Consider the following 21,880-nt stretch of genomic DNA (forward strand, 5'->3'; position numbering starts at 1 on the left):
TGGCTACCTGACCTGCACTCAGTTCCTGCTCCAATGAAGAGTGCCCAGGCAGCTGTGGAAACACGTGAGTGCAGCGTGACATGGGCACTGCTGCAGTCTGGACGAGGGCATCAGGAGGGGCCCTCTGGGAGGAGGACCGTGCCCTTACGCAAGCGGCTGCTGCGCGGCCCTGCTCCTGCACTGCAGCCCTTCCAGACACGGCGTCTGCTGGCGCCTGGATCTTGGACCGCCCAGACCCCAGAACTGTGAGCAGCAAGTTTTCACCGTTTACTCAATAATCAGCCTAAGGTATTTTGTTATGGCAATTAACAAGAGACTAAGGTTGGCACAGGCTAGTCAGAGTGGACACTGGCTATGGGGCTGGAGACCATGGCTGGCCTGTAAAGAGGCAGGTGGTCCCAAGGAGTGGCGGAGACTCTGCCAGGGTAATGGGCAGGCAACAGGGGTACCTGGGGCAGCAGCCAACCACCAAGTGGCAGTTTAGGAACACACCAGCTGGCTGAACAGCTGATAGGCTGAGGCCAGCTCTGATGGGCTCTGCCTCTGTCTCTCTGTAGCTCTTTCAAATAAATAAATAAATCTTTCAAAAATAAAACACTATTATTTGTTTTGCTTAATGGTGATAAAGGTATCAGAGAAAAAGGAAAGAGAAGATTGCTCTTTTTTTTTCTTAAAGATTAATTTATTTATTTGAGAGGCAGAATTATAGATAGAGAGAAGGAGACAAAGACAGAGGTGTCGCTCCCCCTCTTCGTGGAGGAACGACACAGGACCCTGCACTGTTCTTTTGTCTGTTCGGCCTTTCCCGGGTTTGCTGCTGGTTCTTCCCGGGTTGGCTACCGTCCCTTCCACCTCCGTGGAAGGGCGGTTCCCCCTGCCACCTTCCCCACTTCCGCGGGGGAGCGGCACACCGCCGGCCGGCTCTCTCGGGGGCTGCACAGGTGTTCCTTCAGATAGATGTTCCTGGTGCATGTTGTCTCTCTCCTCCTTTATAGTCCTCTTCCACCAATCCCAACTCTGCTACCCACACGCCGAGTACGCTGCTCTCCTCCAATCAGGAGCAGGTCCTGCAGCTTGTCAAGTTGGTGAGAGGCAGCTGTGCAGAAGCTGTTTCCTCCTCTCCCAGCGCCATATTGTGGGAGAGCAGATGCACAGAATAAGTCTTAATTCGAGTAACTTAGTCTAGTCCCAGTTGCTCCCAGTTGCTCCCCACACAGAGGTCTTCCATCCGCTGGCTCACTCCCCAAACAGTTCAACAGCTGGAGCTGGGCTGATCCGAAGCCAGGAGCCAAGAGTTTCTTTGGGTCTACCCATGCAGGTGCATTGCCCCAAGCACTTGGACCAGCTTCCGCTGCTTTCCTAGGCCATTAACAGGGAGCTGGATAGGAAGTGGAGCAGCAGGGACTTGAACCAGTGCCCGCCCATATGGGATGCCGGCACTGCAGGCCAAGACTTAACCTACTATACCACAGCGCTGGCCCCAAAGATTGCTCTTGTTAAAGGGGTGATCAGGGCAGGCCTTGCTAACACAACATTTAAAGGAGGATCTGAAGGAAGCAGGGCACCAGGTACATTCTGTACAGGGGAAGAGTGTGCAGACAGGAGCAGTGCGTGCAAAAGGCTCTGAGGCAGGAAGGGGTGCACAGAGCCCGGGCAGGAAACAAGTTCACAGACAGGAAGGGGATGGTCCCTGAAGGCCACTGTAAGGATGCCAGCTCTTTATCTGGAATGACATGAACTGATCTGATTTGTGTTATATTGCTTCATTAAAACAGACGGGGTGGGGCCATTGAGGGGCCGGCACCACAGCTCACTAGGCTAATCCTATGCATGTGGCAACGGCACTCTGGGTTCTAGCCCCGGTTGGGGCTCCGGATTCTGATCCAGTTGCTCCTCTTCCAGTCCAGCTCTCTGCTGTGGCCCAGGAAGGCAGAGGAGGATGGCCCAAGTCCTTGGGCCCTGCACCCACGTGGGAGACCAGGAGGAAGCACCTGGCTCCTGGCTTTGCATCAGCGCAGTGCACCGGCTGTAGCAGCCATTTGGGGGGTGAACCAATGGAAGGAAGACCATTTCTTTCTTTCTTTCTTTCTCTTTCTTTCTTTCTCTCTCTCTCTCTCTCTCTCTCTCTCTCTCTCTCTCACACACACACACACACACACACACACAAAAGATGCCACTGAGGTACCCACATCTCATATCAGCGTGCCCGGCTCATGTCCTACCTCCACGTCCAACTCAGCTTCCTGCTAACGCACAGCCTGAGAGGCAGTGGGTGATTGCTCAAGTACGTGGGTTCCTGCCGCCCATGTAGGAGACTCTGATGGCTTTGGCTTTGCCCAGCCCTGGCTCTCGTGGGCATTTGGGGCATGAACCAGCAGACGAAATCTCTCTCCCCTCCACCCATCCCCCATAGCCCTCCTCCTGGCTTACTGCTCTGCCTTTCAAATAAATAAAAAGGAATAAACAAATAAAGTGATGAGTCTGGGGGAGGGTAAAAACACTTGCACTGTTGATTTTCAATATAACCATCACTTCTCTTAGGGTGGGAAAGGTCAGGAATTCTCAACCTGTGTTTAGGTAACATGCATTTCTGTTTATGACACTGATTTCCAATGAGTTTTACTACAACTTTCATCCCTTAGGGCACTGCATTTCTTTGAGCACATTAAGAAGCCAAGATTACTCTTCCTGGCTCCTAGTAAGCACAACTCTTTTAGGTACCACATGCCCACTGTTATCAGGTGCTTTGCAGGGACTAAAACAGGGGCCGACTGTGCTGTGCTTACCTGTGACCTTTAGTCAGGTCTCCAAAGCACACGGCAGCCACAGCAGCAGCCAGCACTGGCCCTGCCCCCAGGCCACAGCCTCCCCCTTCCAGGGCAGTCCTCTCCCCCTTGCAAGCGCTTTCGGAGCACGTGCCTGGAAAGCAAGCCGACAGAAGATGGGTACGTACCACTCCAGTTTTTTGCCATCTTGAACATGTTTGCAGCTCTGGTATACATTTCACAAGCCTCTTCTATTCTCGTGTTTCCTCTGGGAAAAATTGAAAACTGACGTTAAGTTTTACCAGTAACACACACCTGCCAAACAAACCTGCCCTGGCTCACATAACACAGTGAGTGGGCACTCGCACGTGCCAGACAGCGTTCCGGAATCTTCCCAGCTTCCTGGCCCCACTTTCCACTAGAGGAAACTGAGGCATGTGACGGTGAAGTCACTAGCCCGAGTCATACAGCCAAGAGGCACGGAACTGAGACTTAGCTACAGATCTGGCTATGCCTCCCACTACAGTCCTTTCTATGGATTAAAAACCGCGTCTTCTCAGTCTCAGTAATTGGAAGTACATTTTTCCAAGGAGAATTCATTTTAAAAGCTCAACACTCTATTACCCTATTGTTTTTTTCAAGAGTTTGGCACTATGTTTTTTCAGACTTGAAAACCCAAAGCAAAGCTGACGGCAGAGCACTGGGAGCACACCGGCCACTCCACAGCAAGGCCGCCCAGCAGCCCCTCTCCCCGTGTGAGAGCACATGCCGCAGCACCCTGAGTGGAGCGCGCTTCACTACTGCCTGACTACATTCAGTTCCAGAAGGTTCTTCCCCAGGAAGCTGGTCCCACTGAAGGATAGCTGTAGCAGCTTAGAAATTTCCTCTAATAATTCTCTGTAATCCCCCAGAGTTCCAATTCAATCTTACTTTTTGCTAAGCTGAGGTTGCTCTATAAAGGACACTGATCCATCTTACCTACCTACATCATAAATCTGCAATAACCCAGAGGTCAAGGCCCAGAGACATCTGTCTGCAGTTCACATAAGCAGAAACTGGACGAGGAGCATGGCCACGAGGAAGAAGTCAGCACTGACCCTAGAGGCCGGCTACGACACAAACATTAACAGTACATACAAATTCAGCGGGAACTCAAGCTGCAAGCCACAGCAAACCCATCACAAGAGCCCTGGTGTCGAGTCAAGGCTGGGCAACCCCATGGCCCAGGTGCGACCAGACCTCTGGCAGCAACTACTGACAATGTGACCAAGCGAGTTCTTCAGTTACAAAGCACCTCAGCTCTTGCACTTGAGGGCGGTATCGTCTCATTCCTCATTCCTATTGTGGGGACCCAAAGCAGCCACTCAGAGCTTGACCTGCAGTAAGCACTCAGTCAAGATTGCTGTTACTGGGGCCACCGTTGTGGCACAGTGGGTAAAGCTGCTGCCTGCAGCGCCAGCATCCCATATGGTGTTGGTCTGTGTCCCGGTTGCTCTACTTCCAATCCAGCCCCGTGCTAATGGTCTGGGTAAAGCAGCGGAAGATGGCCTAAGTGCTTGGGCCACTGTACCCATGGGTGGGACCCAGATGAATCTCCTGGCTCCTGGCTTGGGCCTGGCCCAGTGCCAGCTGTTGTGGCCATCAGGGGAGTAAACCAGGAGATGGAGGATCTCTCTCTCTCTGTTAACTCTGAATTTCAAACAAATAAATAAATCTTTAAAAAAAAGATTGCTATTACAGATTCATGTAATGAAAGCATAGAACATGGAAATATTTGTACATGATAAATCTCATAAGGAACTTGTAACTAGACTATACAAAGAACTCTCACATCTCAATAATGAAAAGACTAATAGCTAATAAAAAATGCACAAAGGATCAGAATAAATACTTCTCCAAAGAGCAGAGACAAATGGCCATAAGCACATGGGAAGACAAAAACATCATTAGCCATCAGGGAAATGCCACTGGGCTGCCACTAGGACATGCAGAACCCAAAGACAGACAGTAACAGGTGTTACGGAGGCCGTGGAGAAACTGGAGCCCCGCACAGTGCTCCTAGCAATGTAAAATGGAGCAGCCACCGTGGCAGACAGTCTGGCTGTTGCTCAAAAGGTTAAACATAGCTCTCATATGGTGTAGCAATTCTACTCCTAAATGTCCACCCCAGAGAAATGAAAACACTGCGTGAAACTTCACATGCAAATGCTTACAGCAGCATCTGTCATCATAGCCATAACATACAAACAAATCAAACGTCCGTCAACTGAGAAACAGACTGGTAAATGAGGCATACAAATACGAGGGACCATCACTGAAGAAGAAGGGAACGAGTACCCATACCTGCTACAACATGACTGGGTCTTGGAAATGTTATGCTAAGTCAAAGAAACTAGTCGTATTAGGATTCTGTTTATATCAAAGCTCTAGAGCAGACAAAGCTATGGACACAGATGATTGCCTAATGCTATGGTATGAGTATTTTTTTCCCTTCCAAAACCCATTTTGAAACTTAATCCCAATGTGAGTGTTGGGAGATGGGGCCTGATGAGAGGGGTTTAGGTCATGAGGGCCCCCAGCTCACGAGTGGATTAATGCTGCTAAAACAGGGAATGTGGAAGTGGGTTCTCTCTCACTATCCTGCCACCTAAGAACATGGCAAGGAGGCCCCCAGTGGATACCACCTGCCACCCCTTGACCTTAGACTATCCCACCCCCGGAACTGCAAGGGACACTGTTCTTTTTTCTTTCTTTCTTTTCTTTTTTTTTTTTTTCTTTTTTTTAATTTTTGACAGGCGGAGTGGACAGTGAGAGAGAGAGAGAGAGAGAGAGAGAGAGAGAGAGAAAGGTCTCCCTTTACCGTTGGTTCACCCTCCAATGGCTGCCCCGGCCAGCATGCTGCGGCCGGCGCACCACGCTGATCTGAAGTCGGGAGCCAGGTGCCTCTCCTGGTCTCCCATGGGGTGCAGGGCCCAAGAACCTGAGCCATCCTCCACTGCACTCCCGGGCCTCAGCAGAGAGCTGGACTGGAAGAGGGGCAACGGGACAGAATCCGGCATCCCGATCGGGACTAGAACCCGGTGTGCCGGCGCCACAAGGCAGAGGATTAACCTATTGAGCCGCGGCGCTGGCCAACACTGTTCTTCATAAATTACCCAGTCTCAAGGGTCCTGCTGCAGCCCCCCTAAACAGAGTTAAGACACCTAGAGCTCAGAGTGTTGTGGTGAGGTGTAAGGCGTGGAAATGACGCTCAAAGGGCACAGGGCTCCTTTGGGGGAGGTAGTGTAGATATTCTAGAATTGTTCTGACAGTTACACAGCTCTGCGAAGATGCTAGAAACTGCTGAAGTGTGCATTTAAGCAGGTGAACCGGGGCAGGTGTCCCGGCACAGCAGGTCAAGCGGCTACTCAGGACACCACACTCCGTATCACAGTGTTGGTTAGACACTAGACTCTGCTCCCAGTCCAGCTCCCAGCTAATGCACCCTGGGAGGCAGCAAGTGATGGCTCAAGTGATTGGGCCCCTGCCAACTACATGGGAGACCTGGATGGCTTTGGTCTGGTCCAGCCATGGCTGCTACTGGCATCCAGAGAGTGAACCAGTGGATAGAAGTATGCTCACTTGCGCTCTCTCTTTCTCTCTCTCTGCCTTTGAAGAAGATAGAAAAAATAAACAATTAAATGGGTGAACTGTATATGAATTAAACCCCATTAAAGCAATTACTCACACCCCCCAACACACAAACCCCAAACACACAAAATTAAAAAAAAAAAAAAGAAAAGAAAGCAACCTTTGAATGCCAAGATAGCAGCAAGCCACCCAAAAAATGAAGAGTCAGAATAAGCGAAGCTCTCTCTCACACTTCAATGTCCCTTTTCCTCCAGCTACATCTACACCTTCCTCAAAAACAAGCAGCTGGTAGGTTTCCCCAGCGGAAAATTCCTAATGAGTGCACTCTCAACCTTAGCCACAGTGCCTTACCATTTTCCTGTGTCTTGTTTTTTTCTAGAGAGTACCATGAATCACAAACTGCAATTACTGCAGTCATTCTTATTAAAGGTTTCCAAATAAAGCCAGCTTAATCAAGATGCACTTTATCCTATTATTTTCAGAGACAGCTGCAGCTAACAGAACTCCATGATGCTCGGTTTATGGCAGATATTTCCACCTGTATCAGTTTCATTACCACAGCAACTGCAATATACTACCTCCACTCTACAGAAGAAAAAGCACCATCAGGAGGTGAATGGCTCCCCACAGAGAACCGAAGGTCCATGCTGTAGCTACCACTGATTCAAGGTCGGTGGTCTTTATAAAAATACTGAATGAACTCTGAGAGACTAAGAGACTCTTAAAATGGAATCACCAGAAACATTCCCACTTAAAAAAAAAAAATGGAAATTTGACTAGCAAAAATATAACTTCAAAACTTCATGAAGAGATTTAGTTTTGTAATTACCCCATGTGCATACTATTTTATATTCATGCAAGTTATTTTTACTAAGTTTTAAGAACAAATATTCAGAACTCACATTCACATAATTCTACTTGTTGTTAGCCAGAGTGCAAAGGAAAATCTCTAAAAACAGAACCAGATTCTGTGAGCGGTCTACATTTAGAAAGCTAAACTGGGACCAACACCGTGGCTCATTTGGTTAATCCTCTGCCTGCGGTGCTGGCATCCCATATGGGCGCTGGTTCTCGTCCCAGTTGCTCCTCTTCCAGTCCAGCTCTCTGCTGTGGCCCGGGAGGGCAGTGGAGGATGGCCCAAGTGCTTGGGCACCTGCACCCGAATGGGAGACCAGGAAGAAGCACCTGGCTCCTGGCTTCAGATTGGCTAGTTCTGGCCATAGCGGCCATTTAGGAGGTGAACCATCGGAAGGAAGACCTTTCTCTCTGTCTCTTTCTCTCTCTCACTGTCTAACTCTGTCAAAAAAAGAAAAAGAAAAAGAAAAAGAAAAGGAAAAAGAAAAAGAAAGGAAAGGAAAAGAAAGAAAGCTAAACTGATGGGGCCGGCGCTGTGGCGTAGCAGGTAAAGCCCCTGCCTGCGATGTTGCCATCCCATATGGGTGCCAGTTCCTGTCCTGGCTGCTCACTTCTGATCCAGCTCCCTGCTAACGGCCTGGGAACACAGCAGAAGATGGCCCAAATATCTGGGCCCCTGCTACCCACATAGGACACCTGGATGAAGCTCATGGCTCCTAGCTTCGGTCTGGCCCAGCCATTGCGGCCATCTGGGAGTGAACCTTTCTCTGTCTCTGTAACTCTGACTTTCAAATAAAAAGAATGAAAGAAATTAAAGGGGGGGGGGGGAGAGGAGAGAGAAGAGGTGAGGAGAGGAGATTAGAGAGAGGAGAGGAGAAAAAAGAAAGCTAAAGTAAGCTAAAGTAATTATTTCAGTGCTTTCTCCACCATGAAAGAAAACACTGCCCACCCAAAACTCACCCCCCACCCGCACCCCGACCCTTGCAGAATCAGCCCCAACTCCAGAGGCAAGGCAGCCCCTCTTCTTGATATTTATTCAGGAAATACTGCCCAACATCAATGCACGCCAAGAAACACTAACAACAGAAACTGCTTGCCCACAGGAGACAGCAAAGAGTACCCAGCTTTGGCTGAGGACACATGGTCAAAGGCCCAGCACGTCCCACCAGGGCCAGTGAACAGCAGAGCTGCAAAAAACACTGGTTCCTACAACAGGCTGAGTCCCAGCTTCCCACCACCCTGCACAGCGACTGTATCAGCGGGCTGTGTGACAGCAGTGATGGCAGCACCCGCGCTGTTTTAAAGCTGTGGGCAGGAGGAGGGAGATGTGGGATCTGAGGGCACATACACCCCTGCTGAGGGAGAAATAGAGCTGTCTGTAAAGTCACAAGCCATGGCAGGGGTGTCACAGTGGTGGTGCTGTGATGAAGCGCATGCTCCATCATGAAGCGGGAGCAGGACTGAAGACAGGGATCACCGTCCATACATCCAGGGTCGGGTACAGGCACGGGTCGGGGCTCCTCCTCAGCCACCAGAGGCTCGGGCCAGGCAACCAGCACAGGGCCTGGCACACAGGCTGCAATGACAATGATCAGTGTCTGCATCGCAGCTTGGGGCTGCTCCACTTCCCATCCAGCTCCCTGCTGGTGCACCTGGGAGGGCAGCAGGGGATGGCCCAAGTGCCTGGGCCCCTGCACTCACATGGGAGACTTGGAAGATGTTCCTGGCCCAGCTCCAGCTGTTGCAGCCACTTAGGAAGTGAACCAATGGATGGAAGACCTCTCTGTCTCACCCTCTCTCTCTGTAACTCTTGCCTTTCAATTAAATAATCCTTGGTGAGGAAAAAAAAAGCCTGGACCCAAGGGCTGCGGTAGCAACTGTAAGTACCTTTGCATTTTTCACAAACCAGTCAGACAGAAGCCCAAGTACCAGCAGAAAGACCCCTGGTTTGGACTTTAGTCAGAGGAACTGCAAAAACACTGTAATTTAAAAGCCACCTATTCCCAGAAGCAGTCAGGCCCCTCTTCCCAGCCGTAAACAGGAAGAGAAATCCCACCTAGAATTTCAACAGGCACTCTGTCAGCAAGGGCAGCAGCCCTCAGTGTTCTGCATTGAAGTCTTTTTTTTTTTTTTTAGGCAGAGAGAGAGAGGTCTTCCATCCAACAATTCACTCCCCAGATGTCCGCAACAGTTGGAGCTGCACCGATCTGAAGCCAGGAGCCAGGAGCTTCTTCCGGGTCTCCCATGTGGGTGCAGGGCCCAAGGACTTGGGCCATCTTGTACTGCTTCCCCAGGCCATAGCAAAGAGCTGGATCAAAAGTGGAGCAGCCAGGTCTCGAACCGGCACCCATATGGGATGCCAGCACCACAGGCGGCAGCTTTACCTGCTACGCCACACCGCCGGCCCCTGCACTGGATTCTTAGATTCCATGTTCTAAGAGCTTTCTACCTTATTTTGCTTATTTAAGAAAAACTTAGGGACCAGCGTTGTGGCACGATGGGTTAGGCTGCCACCCTCAATACCAGCATCCCAAATGGGCAACAGTTTGAGCCCCAGCTGCTCCACTTCCGATCCAGCTCCCTACTAATGCGCCTGGGAAAGCAGTGGAATGGAAGATGGCCCAAGTGCTTGGGCCCCTGCACCCACATGGGAGACCTGGAAGAAGCCCCTAGCTCCTGCTTCAGCCTCTCCTTCTCTCTCTAGTAACACAGCCTCTCAAATTAATAAAATAAATCTTAAGGAACAAAGGAACGAAGGAAAACTATAATCAGAAGTTTTCAGACATAGGAAATAACCAGAGACATTTAAGGGATAACAAAAGTATCTACAGTTAAGGATAACTTCTTGAAATAAAGTTTATGAGGGTAGGTATATCAAAGAAAGCTAGCTGGACTTCGACAACAGTGCCAATGCCTCCAGTGATATGGGCAGTAGTCACATTTTATACAGAGGGGAAATACGAGTACATTGTATTTAATGAAAAAACAAAAGCAAGATATTTAAGTACATAAGAAAGCTAAGAGCAGAAACTACTAGATGAACTCAGAAATGACTGTTAACTTGATATGCCATAAGTAGTTTAAAAACATATTTACTTTCATTTTGTTTAAAAGACTGAGATTTTCCATCCACTGGTTCACTTCCCAAATGCCTGAACAGCCTGGGCTAGGCCAGGCCAGAGCCAGGAGCCTAGAACTCCACCTGGGTTTCCCATGTGGGTGGCGGGAACCCAAGTATTTGAGCCATCACCCGCTGCCTCCCAGCATGCACATTACTGTAAAGCTGGATTTGAAAGGGGAGTAGCCAGGACTTGAATCAGGTACTCTGATATGGGGCACACGGACTTAAGCTGCTGTGCTAAACACCAGCCCCCAAGAGGAGTTTGTAAATGGAATTTCAAACTTTAAAAACTACTGACGAGACCCGTCATTCCCTAAGGCAGCTCTCTAGGTACAAATTTATTCATACATCCGCTCCAAAGCATACACATCAATCAAGAATTAGTACAACCACTCATAACCCAAAACTACAACATAACTAGGAACCAGAATTCAACAGCCTCCATTTAAATGTAACTGGGGAAATAAAAATCCAAAATTAGCAGAGCCAGCAACACAGCTCCTGATGGAAGCCAGGAGGAGGCAAGCATGTGGACGAGGTCTTGCCACAGGGCTGAGCATGGCAGCCAGAGAGCAAGGGCCCCACCAGGATGGGAAGCAGGCGCAGGGGCACCACAGCCAGGGACTGGGGGGAGGGGGCTGGCCACCAAGGCACCTCCAGAGGACGCGGCTTCTGGGAAAGGGGAGGTGGCTTTAAGGAAGCCTGGCAACTGGTGGCAGTAAATCCACAGTCTTCCCTCAGACACAGAAGCACCACAGAACTGCAGCCAGCTCGGGACCCCACCCACCCTCCACAGCGCCATTCACCACAGAAGCTGCACTGCAACTGTTCTAAGGACACTCCAGACACTCTGAACAGTCGAGGGTGGCCGTGCCCATGCAAGGCTACCACATAGGCATGAGAATGAAAGCTGAAATGGACAAAGCACACCTGAAACACGGCAAGGCAGAGGAGGCCCTGATTTCACATGACTTAAATCCTGTGAAACACTTGCAGAACTTTAAGAACTGAGAAGAGAGGTGTACAAAAAGAGGGTGAATTCCTTTCAAACTCTAGAAGGAGGGGCCGGTGTTGTGGCAACAGCAGGTAAAGCTACTACCTGCAGCACCAGCATCCCATATGGGTGCTGGTTTGAGATCAGCTGCTCCACTTCAATCCAGCTCCCTGTTATTGAGCCTAGGAAAGCAGCAGAAGATGGCCCAAGTGCTTGGGCCCCTGCATCCTTATGGGAAACAAGGAAGAAGCTCCTGGCTCCTGGCTTCAGCCTCCAAATGCTATGGGCATTTGGAGAATGAATCAGCAGATAGAAGATCTCTCTCTAACTCTGCCTTTCAAATAAATAAAAAATAAATCTTTAAAAAAAATCCTAGAGGGGAAGAAAAACACAAAACCATCTCAGAAATGAAATCCTCACTTAAGATAGCTTAAGGGAGAACAGATTCTACTAATACGGAGAAGAAAACTGAAAACAAGGAAACAAGCGGAGGCCCTGAAAGGGGAGGAAAATGAATCCAAAACGTGGTATGCACAACCAGAATCTTGGAACATTTTCTAGAAACCAAAGGTCTGATTTTATTTTTAAACATTTACTTGTTCATTTTTATCATTTGAAAGGCAGATTAACAGAGACACTGTCCATCTACTGGTTCATTTCTCAAATGCCCATAACAGCCAGGGCTCAGCCAAGCCAAAGCCAGGGTCCAGGAGCTCCACCTGGGTCTCCTATGTGGGTGACAGGGACCCACAGACTCGAGCCTTCATCTGCTCTTTCCCAGGATGTGCCTTAGCAAGAAACTGGATCAGAAGCAAGGGAGCCAAGACTCAAATCAGGCACTCTGATCCTGAAGTGGGTGCCCTGCGCAGCGGCTTAACTCGATGCATCGCGACATCTGCTCCGAGACCTGGATTTCAATACTTCACAGGCTTCCCGTGTCCTGGGAAAACGGACTCAGACTCGTCTACTGCAGAATACACCCCAGGACCACTACCAGACTTCACAAAGGAAACCTCTGGGTGTTCAAGAAAAAGACAAAATTACAAACAAAACTAACACAATCCGGGAGCATGACACTCCACCAGCAGCCTACAAAGCCAAGCAGACAGGGGAATGCCATCTTTCAGGGAACTCAAAGAATAACAAAGTGTGAGTTGTGGTGCATAGCCATCCATCAAGTACCACTTAGACTGCCGGAACTCAGGGATACCACACTAGCTTCCAGGTCAGAAACAACTGAGCCGTTTTACTATAGCTGTACAGCTGGAAACCACAGCAATGGCAGAAATACAGCCACATTTTTATGTCTGACAAACAGCTCAACATCAATAAAATAGAACTGCACCCTGGACAAGGTGGGAAGTGAGACAGGCCCACTAATAGTCACATGGGTAATGGGTGTCTTTCAAAGCCAACAAATGGGTGCCTAAAAGTCAAATGGATCGAAACACAAACCTCCCCAAATTAAAAAGGAAAGCACGTGAGAAAAGCAGCAACTGAAATATTACCTACAGTAAGTATACAGTGGCATGAGAGAGCTAAGAACCCATCACACACCTGTCGTTTTCACATCTGCTCACCAAACAAAAGCCAACTCCAGAGTAGGAGACACATACCTAAAACAGAGCTACTCTGAAAGGCCTACAGTCAACAGGTGGTCAGAAGCATCACACGTGTGTCAAGCAGACCTTAGATTTGTCACAAAAACCGCAGCACCTCTCTCATGCACAGTGCTCATTCTTTCTCCAGGTGTCCTTGCCCACTGTTCTGGAAGCTCTGGAATGGCATCTTATTTTCTTACAAAGAAAAAAAAAAAAAAAAAAAAACACAACAACATCGCTGTCCCTCTGTGGGGACGGATGCATCCCTTGCACTCATTCCTCATCAAAGTCCGGCATGTGGCCAGGACCAGCTCAGAGAGGCGGGGGAGCTGGGCAGCGCCGGGCACATGCATGGGCAGAGAGTACACCCGGCTTATTACATAACATAGCCCCGAAGCAGGCAAGTGCAAACAGGGAGGCAGGGACTATAATCTGGAATCAAACCAAGTAGAATTTGGGCTCAAAGGCTTTCAATGAGATAAAGAAATCCTATTAGTTGTGAATGTCTATGTACCCAAACACAGGAGCCACCTTTATAAAGCAAAAGCTGTGAGACACAAGAGAAATACCCTGAGAGGAGACATTAATGCATGGTCAGTCCAAAGACAGTTAAGTGGACAGAAATAAACAGACACCAAAGACTCAGACAATTTAATCAACAATCATCGAGCCCTCATAGATCAGCCGCCTTCTTCCAAGGTGCGCATGAACTGTTTGTAAACAACAATCACACACAGGTGGCAAATACAAATGCAGTAGACTCCTCTGACCATAATGAAGTAAAACCAGAAATTAGTAATAATGTACACAAAAGTCCTTCCACTGGGAAAAAAAACCTCTGAACAAACTGAAATAACATTATAAGTCAAGGATCCTTGGGATACTAATAGAGCGATTTTTAAAGGAAAATTCATGGCCATGAATATCTGGATCCATACAAACACAACAGTGAAAACAGCAACCATACAAGGGACTGGAAATCCAATCAATCTATACAGCAGGCTAATTTTTAAGTTGATAACTTTGTATGGCCTGTGAATGATGTTACAAATATCCACATGGCCCTTGGTGGAAAAAAGGTTCCCCACCCCTGGCCAGGGGAAAAGAAACGTTTCCAAATGATGAAGCATCTAGAACCTCAATACTTCAATGTGACAGAAACACAAAAGAACTGTAAATAAACCGATTCTAAATAATAGGAGCCATTAAAAAATTATAATCCAAAGGGATTTATTCCAGAAATACAACGACAGCTCAACATGAGGATGTTTAGCACTGAAGGTATAACAGAAAAAGCTTCCACAACACGACGGCAATCCCTGTTGAAATGCCCTCGCCAAACAGGAACTGACATACTTTCCAGCCATGAAGAGAAGCTGTGCTTTAATCCAGGAGCGTGCTGACCCATTAATTTGCTGGAGTTTAATCAATATTTACATTAAGTTCCATTTAAGTACAGAAAGGGTAAGTGTCTCCATCATGACCTGTGTCAGTCACCGCACATCCTTTGGAGGCACAAAAGCTTTCCGGATTCCACCCACGTCACGAGAAGGTGCCATGAGACTAGGAGGACAGACTTCCGGGCCAGTCTCCTGCATCCTGGCTGGCTGCACCCTCTGGGCTCACATCCATTACTCACAGAACCAGGGATATATGTGAAAAGGTTTTAAGCTATGATAATAATAGACAAATATTTAAATAAAACACAGAATAAAGAAACAGAAAAGTCCCTTTACCCAGCATATCTATGCTTTTGAAAAATAGACAGGGATAAAAGAAAAAAAATCAGCATTTGTTGTGTCATCATTAGCATATTCACCTTTCCTACCAATACTGACCAAGTGAGTGCTGCATGCTGTGAGCCGGCTGAGGTGCAGGGCCACAGCCACAAATAGGACACCATGGTCCAGCCTGCATCTCCCAAGCAATGCTACCCGTCACAGACACCGCAGGAACATGAGAATGCACGGAGAACACTGTGACACTGCAGACAGACGGTGGCTCCCCAGGAATAGCTTATCACCTGACACCTGACTGTGTCACGACCCAAAATCAGAAAACACGATTTCCATCGACAGTGACATACCTCGGTGCAGCAGAGTAAGCACCTGACCCCTCATTCAACCCTCACAAATCTGAAAAGTCCACTCTGTCTCTTTGCCCACTGCAAAGTTAAAGGTACGGAAGTTCTAAGACTGATTTTGGCTATGGTCACCAAAGGAAGTGACTGAGCTAGAGGCTGTACTTCAATTCCTCATACATAATTATCCAGGGTGGGCAGTTGGCTTGGTGGCTGATGTGCCCACATCTCATACTGGAGAGCCAGGGATTGAGTTGTGGCTCCACTCCTTCTTGCTGGCATGTATTCTGGGAGGTAGCACGTGGTGACTCAAGTACTTGGGTCCCTGCCGCCCACATGGGAGACCGCGAATAAGTTCCTGGCTTATGGCTTCAGCCTGGCCCAACCTCAGGTGTTGCAGGCATTTGGAGAATAAACCTACAGGATAAGAGATCTCTCGGTCTGTGTTTCAAACAAAATGAGATTTTTAAATGTACATAATTATGTGCATTTCCTATACCTAAGTAAATATAAGATTAATGATTTTTTTTTTATTAGACAGAGTTAGACAGTGAGAGAGAGAGAGAAAAAGGTCTTCCTTCCATTGGTTCACTCCCCAAAAGGCTGCTGCAGCCAGCACACAGTGCTGATCCGAAGCTAGGAGCCAGGTGCTTCTTCCTGGTCTCCCATGCGGGTACAAGGGCCCAAGCACTTGGCCAATCCTCCACTGCCTTCCCAGGCCACAGCAGAGCCGGACTGGAAGAGGGGCAGCCGGGACTAGAACCCGGCACCTATATGGGATGCCTGCGCTGCAGGCGGAGGATTAACCAAGTGAGCCATGGTGCTGGCCCCAAGATTAATGATTTTTTAAAAAAAGTATAGTCTAGAGGCTGGCATTGTGGTGCAGTGGGTAAAGTTGCTGCCTGTGATGCAGGCATCCCTGGCTGCTCTACTTCCAATGCAGTTCCTTGCTAATGGCCTGGGAAAGCAGTAGAAGATGGCCCAAGTGCTTGGGCCCCTGCACCCATGTGGGAGACCCAGAAGCTCCTGGCTCCTGGCTTTGGCCAGGCCCAGCCCTGGCCATGGTGGCCATCTGGGGAAAGAACCAGCAGATGGAAGATTCCTCTCTGTCCTGTCCCCACCCCCAGTAAGTAAATAAATCTTTTTTTTTTAAAGTCTATATTTCAAATAGTCTATATTTGAAATCAACTGTAACTGAAGACCCCAAGTGCTTTACCAAAGTTATCACATGGCCCCACACCTGGCAAAACTTAAACACATTCAAGTATCTGTTGAAATGAAGGCTGAGTAAAGAATACGATGACCAACATTCTACAGTGCTTAAGAATTTCATATTGAGGGGGATCTGGTGCAGCAGTTGTCACTTGAGACATCTACATCCCATACCAGAGTGCCTGGATTCTGTCCTGGCTCCTCTGCTTTCGATCCACAACCTCGGACGCACAGGTGATGGCTTAACTGCTTAGATCTCTGCCACCATGTGGGAGACGTGGATTGAGTGCCAGGCTCCTTGCTTTGGCCTGGCCCAGTCCTAGCCATTAGATGCATTTGGGGAGTGATGGAAGACCTCTGACTCCGTGTTTTTCTGCATTTCAAACGAAACGAAATTGAAGAAAAAAAAAAAAAAAAAAGGGAGTCAGTACTGTGGTACAGTGGGTTAAGACACTGCTTATGAAGCCACCACCCCATATCAGAGTTCTGGTTCAAGTTCCAGCTACTCTGCTTCCAATTCAGCTTCCCGCTAATACACCTGGGAAGGCAGCAGATGAGCCAAGTGCTTTGGGCCCCTACCACCCATGTGGGAGACTAGGACGGAGTTCCTGGCTCCTGAATCCTGGATATGGCCTGGCCTGGCCTGGCTGTTGCAGGCATTTGGAGAGTGAACAAGCAGATGGAAGATTTCCCTCTCTCTCTGATGTTCTAGTTTTCAAATAAATAAATCTTTAAAAATTGGAAAAAAATCTATTTTCACAAATAGCTAAAAATTATAGATTTATATCTGAAGATAACCCATTAGAACCTTTCATTAAATTTACACTGAAGGTTAGGCATTGTGGTGTAGTGGGTTAAGCTGCCACTTGGGATACCTACACCCCATTAGACTTGTGCCTGGGTTCAAGTCTTGCTTCTGCTTCCAAACCAGCTTCCTGCTAACGCACACCCTGGGAGACAGCAGAAGATGGCTCAAGTGCTTGGGTTCCTGCCATCCATAAAGGAGAACTGGTGGAATTACTGATTCCTGGCTTCAGCCTCATCCAGCCCAGTTGCTGCAGCATTTAGGGGGTCAACCAGAGGATAGAAGATTGATCTGTTCTTGTTGCTAAGCCTTTCAAATAAATAAAATCATTTAAAAAAAAGAAAAAATTTACATTCACACAGCCAGATTTACAGCTCTTTCCTAAGATATTTAATAATGCTGAAATGCAAGGGAAGACAACATTAACCATCAGAAACATCTTCCCACGGCCAGTGTTTCTGTTTTTGTTTTTCACTGTTAATGAGCACCATGTATTCTTAAAAATTTTCAAGAAGACAGAGAGCTCCCATGCACTGGTTTCCTCGCTGGAACGGAGGTGGCTGTGGCTGGGAGCCAAGAACTCAATCCAGGTCTCCCAGGAGGGTCACAGAGATCCAATTACTGGAGCCATTACCAAGGCTTACCAGCGTCTACAGCAGCAGAAAGCAGCAGTCAGGAGTCAAAGCCAGGCACGCCCACGTGGGACAAGGGCATTTTAACCTCCACGCTCAACGCCCAGCCTTCCACCGCCAGTCTCAGGCACCACTTTCTCCGATCTACACTGTGCAGTTTATCCCCAACCTGTGGTCTCCTAGCACTAAGACAGAGGATATTGAGAGGCCTTCTCAATGCAAAACCACCCAACTGTCCATCTTGGGCCAGTTTTAGGATCACTGTAGCAGTTCATGAAGATTCTACATTAGAGTTTGCAATGAACTACAAAACTCCATAGCAGTGAATGAAATGATGGAACAATTCTTTTGGTAGCACTTTTACCACATTAGGCTCCTCCCAAAATGTACCACTTAACCTGGTTCCACAGCTACAAGAACACCTCACTGTTTAACCCGAGGTCAAGCAGAAAGACGGAGCACCATGAACAGCAGTTCCCAGCCTTGCTTTCATCTTTGGTCACAGGGGGCGGACGTCACGGGGAACTGCACTGATATCTTGCCTAGGGTGCAGCCAAGGCAGGAGGCCTGTGTCCTATACATCTGCAGTATAAACAGCGGACCCCCTCTCATGGATACACACATGTCTTTTCATCTAATTTTACCAAAAGCCACAAATACACAAGAGCCATGCTGAGAATATTTGTGCCACAAAATCAGGGTGGGTGGCTCTGAGTGATGGAGACGTGAACTCCAGAGGGGCTGTCACCTGCAGTCAGAACACGGGGCTGGTATGCGATGTGCAACACCTGCAGGATACACCTGCAGGATGCTGAGAACCTCTGGATGGCGCCACAATCTCCATGAAGCAGCCATCTGACCCCTTGAAAGCGCTAGCTGGTCACCTGCTAAAAATAAGTGCGTTCCAGAGGTACTCATATGTTAGCACGTGTGTCTTGTTAATTTTGTGCTTTGTCAGTTCAGGAGTCAGGAGTCTGAGTACAGATGGATTACAGAGCTAAGGAAGACACAGGCTGGGCGGAACAGCTTGCCTTCCACTCTAGAAAGGTAACAGGTGCAGGAGGTCTAGACATCCAAAGCTCATACAAAGGCCCAGTCTTCCCACTGTAATTCTCAGGGAAACTATACACAATTCTATAATATTAAAACCCACAGAACACAGAGCCTTCTTCTGTGAAGCTCCCCTGGAGCCAAGTATGGCCAAAAACATCAGAGTCCTCATGGCAAATAACACTTGCAGGGCACTTTGACTGGCTAGAAGCTCTGCCAGCCATTCGATCTCATTAAAAGACCAATGATCCAGCCCAATAGGCCTTTGCCCCAAAAATCCTGGAAAAGCCACTTATCTGTCTGGCCCCTTTGTTCCCTGGATACAAAAACCAGACTTGGCCATTTTGATCAAGTCTGGTACACAAACGAAATCACTGAGCCCTCACAAATTATGAGATGTTCTACTATCATATTGTTTAAAACGTCTTTTGAGAGGCAAGAGAGAGAGACAGACTGATGAAACGAGTTCTCACTCACTGGTCCACTTACGAAATGCACCCAACAGCCGGGCCAGCAGTCAAAGCGGGGAGCTGGGCACAAATCCCTGAATGTGGGAGGCAGGAGCCCAATAACCTGAGGCATCACTAATGCCAGGGAGAGTCTGCATTAGCTGAGAGCAGAAGTCAGGAGCTAAGCGGGGACCCAAGTCCTCCAAGGTGAGGACACAGGCATCTAAATGCCCACTCTTGCCCCTTTACAGCAGAGGAAACTAAGGCATGGAGAACAAGGCGAGGACAATAAATGTGTTTAGTATCCAGTTTAGTCCTAGGATAACACGGCTTCCGTCCAAACCACGTGTGAGGGCAGAAGACCAAAGTCGTCTTCGGCTGGCACTGTGGTTCAGTGGGTTAAGCTACTGCCTATGACCCTGGCTTCCCCTACTGGAGTACTAGCCTTCTGGGCTGCTGGGCTTCCGATCCAGCTCCCTGCTAATGGCCTGGGAAGGCAGCAGAAGACGGTCCAAGCCCTTGGGACCTGTCACCCACACAGGAGACCCGGATGGAGTTCCCGGCTTCAGCCTGGTCATCTGGGGTGTGAACCAGTGGACAGAAGATCTATTGCTCTGCCTTTCAAATTATTAAATAAATCTTAAAAGAGAGAGAGAAAAAGTCTTGTATGGCCTGTCAGACCTTAAAAAAGAAGTTCTTCAAAATCTTTTTAGGATTACTGGATCAAGATTCGGCCTAGCTCCCTAAAAACAAGGAAACGCCTGGGTCCCAGAGGCAGGTGTCAGGGGCTGCCACCCTGTTTCCTCTGCTCCATGACAGAGCCTCCCTGGGAAGCATGCAGTGGGGACATTCAGATCATTCACCCGGCAGGAGGTGCAATGACAGATGTTATCCAAATGAGGAGCTGCTCTGTCAACGATGCACTGCCCAGAGCCAGCCCTTAGGCACATCCTGGAGATGCATCAACAGTGGTAAAACAACTTAGAGCCAAAGGAGGAGGCTCCTGACCAGTGTTTTCTGAAATAAGTGTCTGAGCTGCAAGTCTACAGAAAACCGCGCCTAACAACGCAAGGTTGCAGGGGCCTGCTCTTGGGGCAAGCTGCGGCTTTTCCACTTTCAAAAGGAAAAACAAAAAAGCAAAGGCGCACACCCCACCCGGCATCTCTGCCTCTCTCTCCCATCCTAAACAGCTGAATCATTCGCATAATCAACAGCCCCAGGATTCCTCCAAGGCTGTCCTAGCGCAGGCTCTGCTTTTGAGAGATCCGAATCCAAACACCTGCCCCAGGAGAGCCTGTTAGAATGACAGGCTATTATCGGGATTCCCAAAAGACGCTGGCTTTAAATCAATCTCTGGCGAAAGAAAAATACTATGCTGAGAAGATGCATTTCCTTACCCAGAGAGCACGGGCTAAATGTCTACTGGGCGCGCGGCCAACCCGCGCAAGCCGGCGGGCCCGGGGAGAGCTCCCGACCCCAGGCCCGGGCCGGGGTTCCCGGACCGGCGCGACCCCCACCCCACACTCCCACCCCACTCCCCATGGGAGTCCGGGGCCACGCGGGCTCGCCCTCCCGGGAGCGGTGCTGGAGATTTCAAAGGAGTGTGCTGCGGGCTCTGGGGGGCCAGCGGGAATCCAGGGGTCGTGGAGAGGGGGCTCTGGGGAGGGGGCGGGATCCAGAGTGAGGGTCTGGAGGGCCCTACAGGCTCGCTGGAGGGCGTGCGGGCGCCGATGGTCCAGGGGCCATCTGAGGAGTCTAGAGAGGCGCTGGGGGCCCAAGGCGGGGGGCTCTGGAGAGGGCGTCCTGGGGGATCCAGAGGAGGGGCGCTGGGGGCCCTACAGCCGCTCTGGAGGACCCCAAGCGTGTTCCGGGAGGCCCAAGAGGTCTGTGGGGGCACTCTAGCGGAACAACCAGAGACGGAGGGTGCCTGGTAAGGAGACCCCCCCCCCACACACACACCCCAACTCCGGGCACGCGAGGTCGGGCGCTCACCCAAACAGCCCTCGGAGGAAGGAGTGGGAGGCCTTGACTCGCTTCTCGGCCTCCGCCATCAGCTGCACCGCCTCTCGCTCCTTCCCCGCGTTGTCCATGTCTGCCGCGCCACGGCCGCCGCCACCACTGCCACAGCCGCCGCCGCCGCCGAGCTTACGACGCACCAGGGAAGCTCCGTCTTCCCTCGCGTGTGGACGCGCAGGCGCGGCGCGCGGGACCTGTCGGGACTTGTAGTCCGTGGCCCGCCAAAGAGGCCGGGGAGGGGGCGATGAGCACGACGTCAACTACAATTCCCAGAAAGCCGAAGGGCGGGCCGGGTAGGGGCAAGGCGTGAGAAACGTTGCCGCCTGGGGCTGCGGAACAGGAGGAGTGACCCTCAGGTCCGGGGCGGGGTGGGGGGGGGGGGGGGGGGTGGCTTCCATTGAAGAATTACGGAAAATACGTTCAACAATGACTACCAAGGCAATGGGGTGGACGAAGGCACAGGGAATAAGGCGCTGGAGCTATCCACCTGGCAAACTCTGCAGTGGGGAGCTCGATGTAGCCCCAGAAAGCGATCCCAGCAACACGTGGCGCCCCCAACCCGCCCACCAAGGAAGGAGCAGCCGGCCCAAAGAGCCGTTTCTGTCTCTAAGGCCAGGGTTTTCAGGAATGTCCTCTCTGCATACATTCAGTTATTTTCGTCTCTCCGAAC

At 49.6% G+C, this 21,880-nt stretch overlaps 1 protein-coding gene across 14 annotated transcripts in view; it reads right to left on the bottom strand.

The window, feature by feature from the left end:
* NAPB (NSF attachment protein beta) overlaps positions 1 to 21,406 on the bottom strand; it is a 41,584-nt gene extending 20,178 nt beyond the window's left edge. For 5 of the 14 annotated variants that reach the window (XM_089307381.1, XM_089307380.1, XM_051845301.3 and 2 more), the window contains exons 1-2: positions 21,187 to 21,390; positions 2,954 to 3,033 (exon numbers count right to left, since the gene is read on the bottom strand). Coding sequence is in view for 5 of the 14 variants with exons in the window: in XM_017341770.4 (XP_017197259.3) it covers positions 2,954 to 3,033; positions 21,187 to 21,284 (178 nt within the window). In the remaining 9 variants the exon portion in view is untranslated. Of the gene's footprint in view, positions 1 to 2,953; positions 3,034 to 21,186 lie in introns of all 14 variants that reach the window. The other 9 variants (XM_017341772.4, XM_070052139.2, XM_017341770.4 and 6 more) reach the window with 8 other exon arrangements.
* Positions 21,407 to 21,880: the final 474 nt, after the last annotated feature.

Source organism: Oryctolagus cuniculus, chromosome 11, assembly GCF_051225735.1.
Source record: "Oryctolagus cuniculus isolate XC-2025 breed Fujian yellow rabbit chromosome 11, ASM5122573v1, whole genome shotgun sequence".
Classification (NCBI taxonomy): Eukaryota; Metazoa; Chordata; class Mammalia; order Lagomorpha; family Leporidae; genus Oryctolagus; species Oryctolagus cuniculus.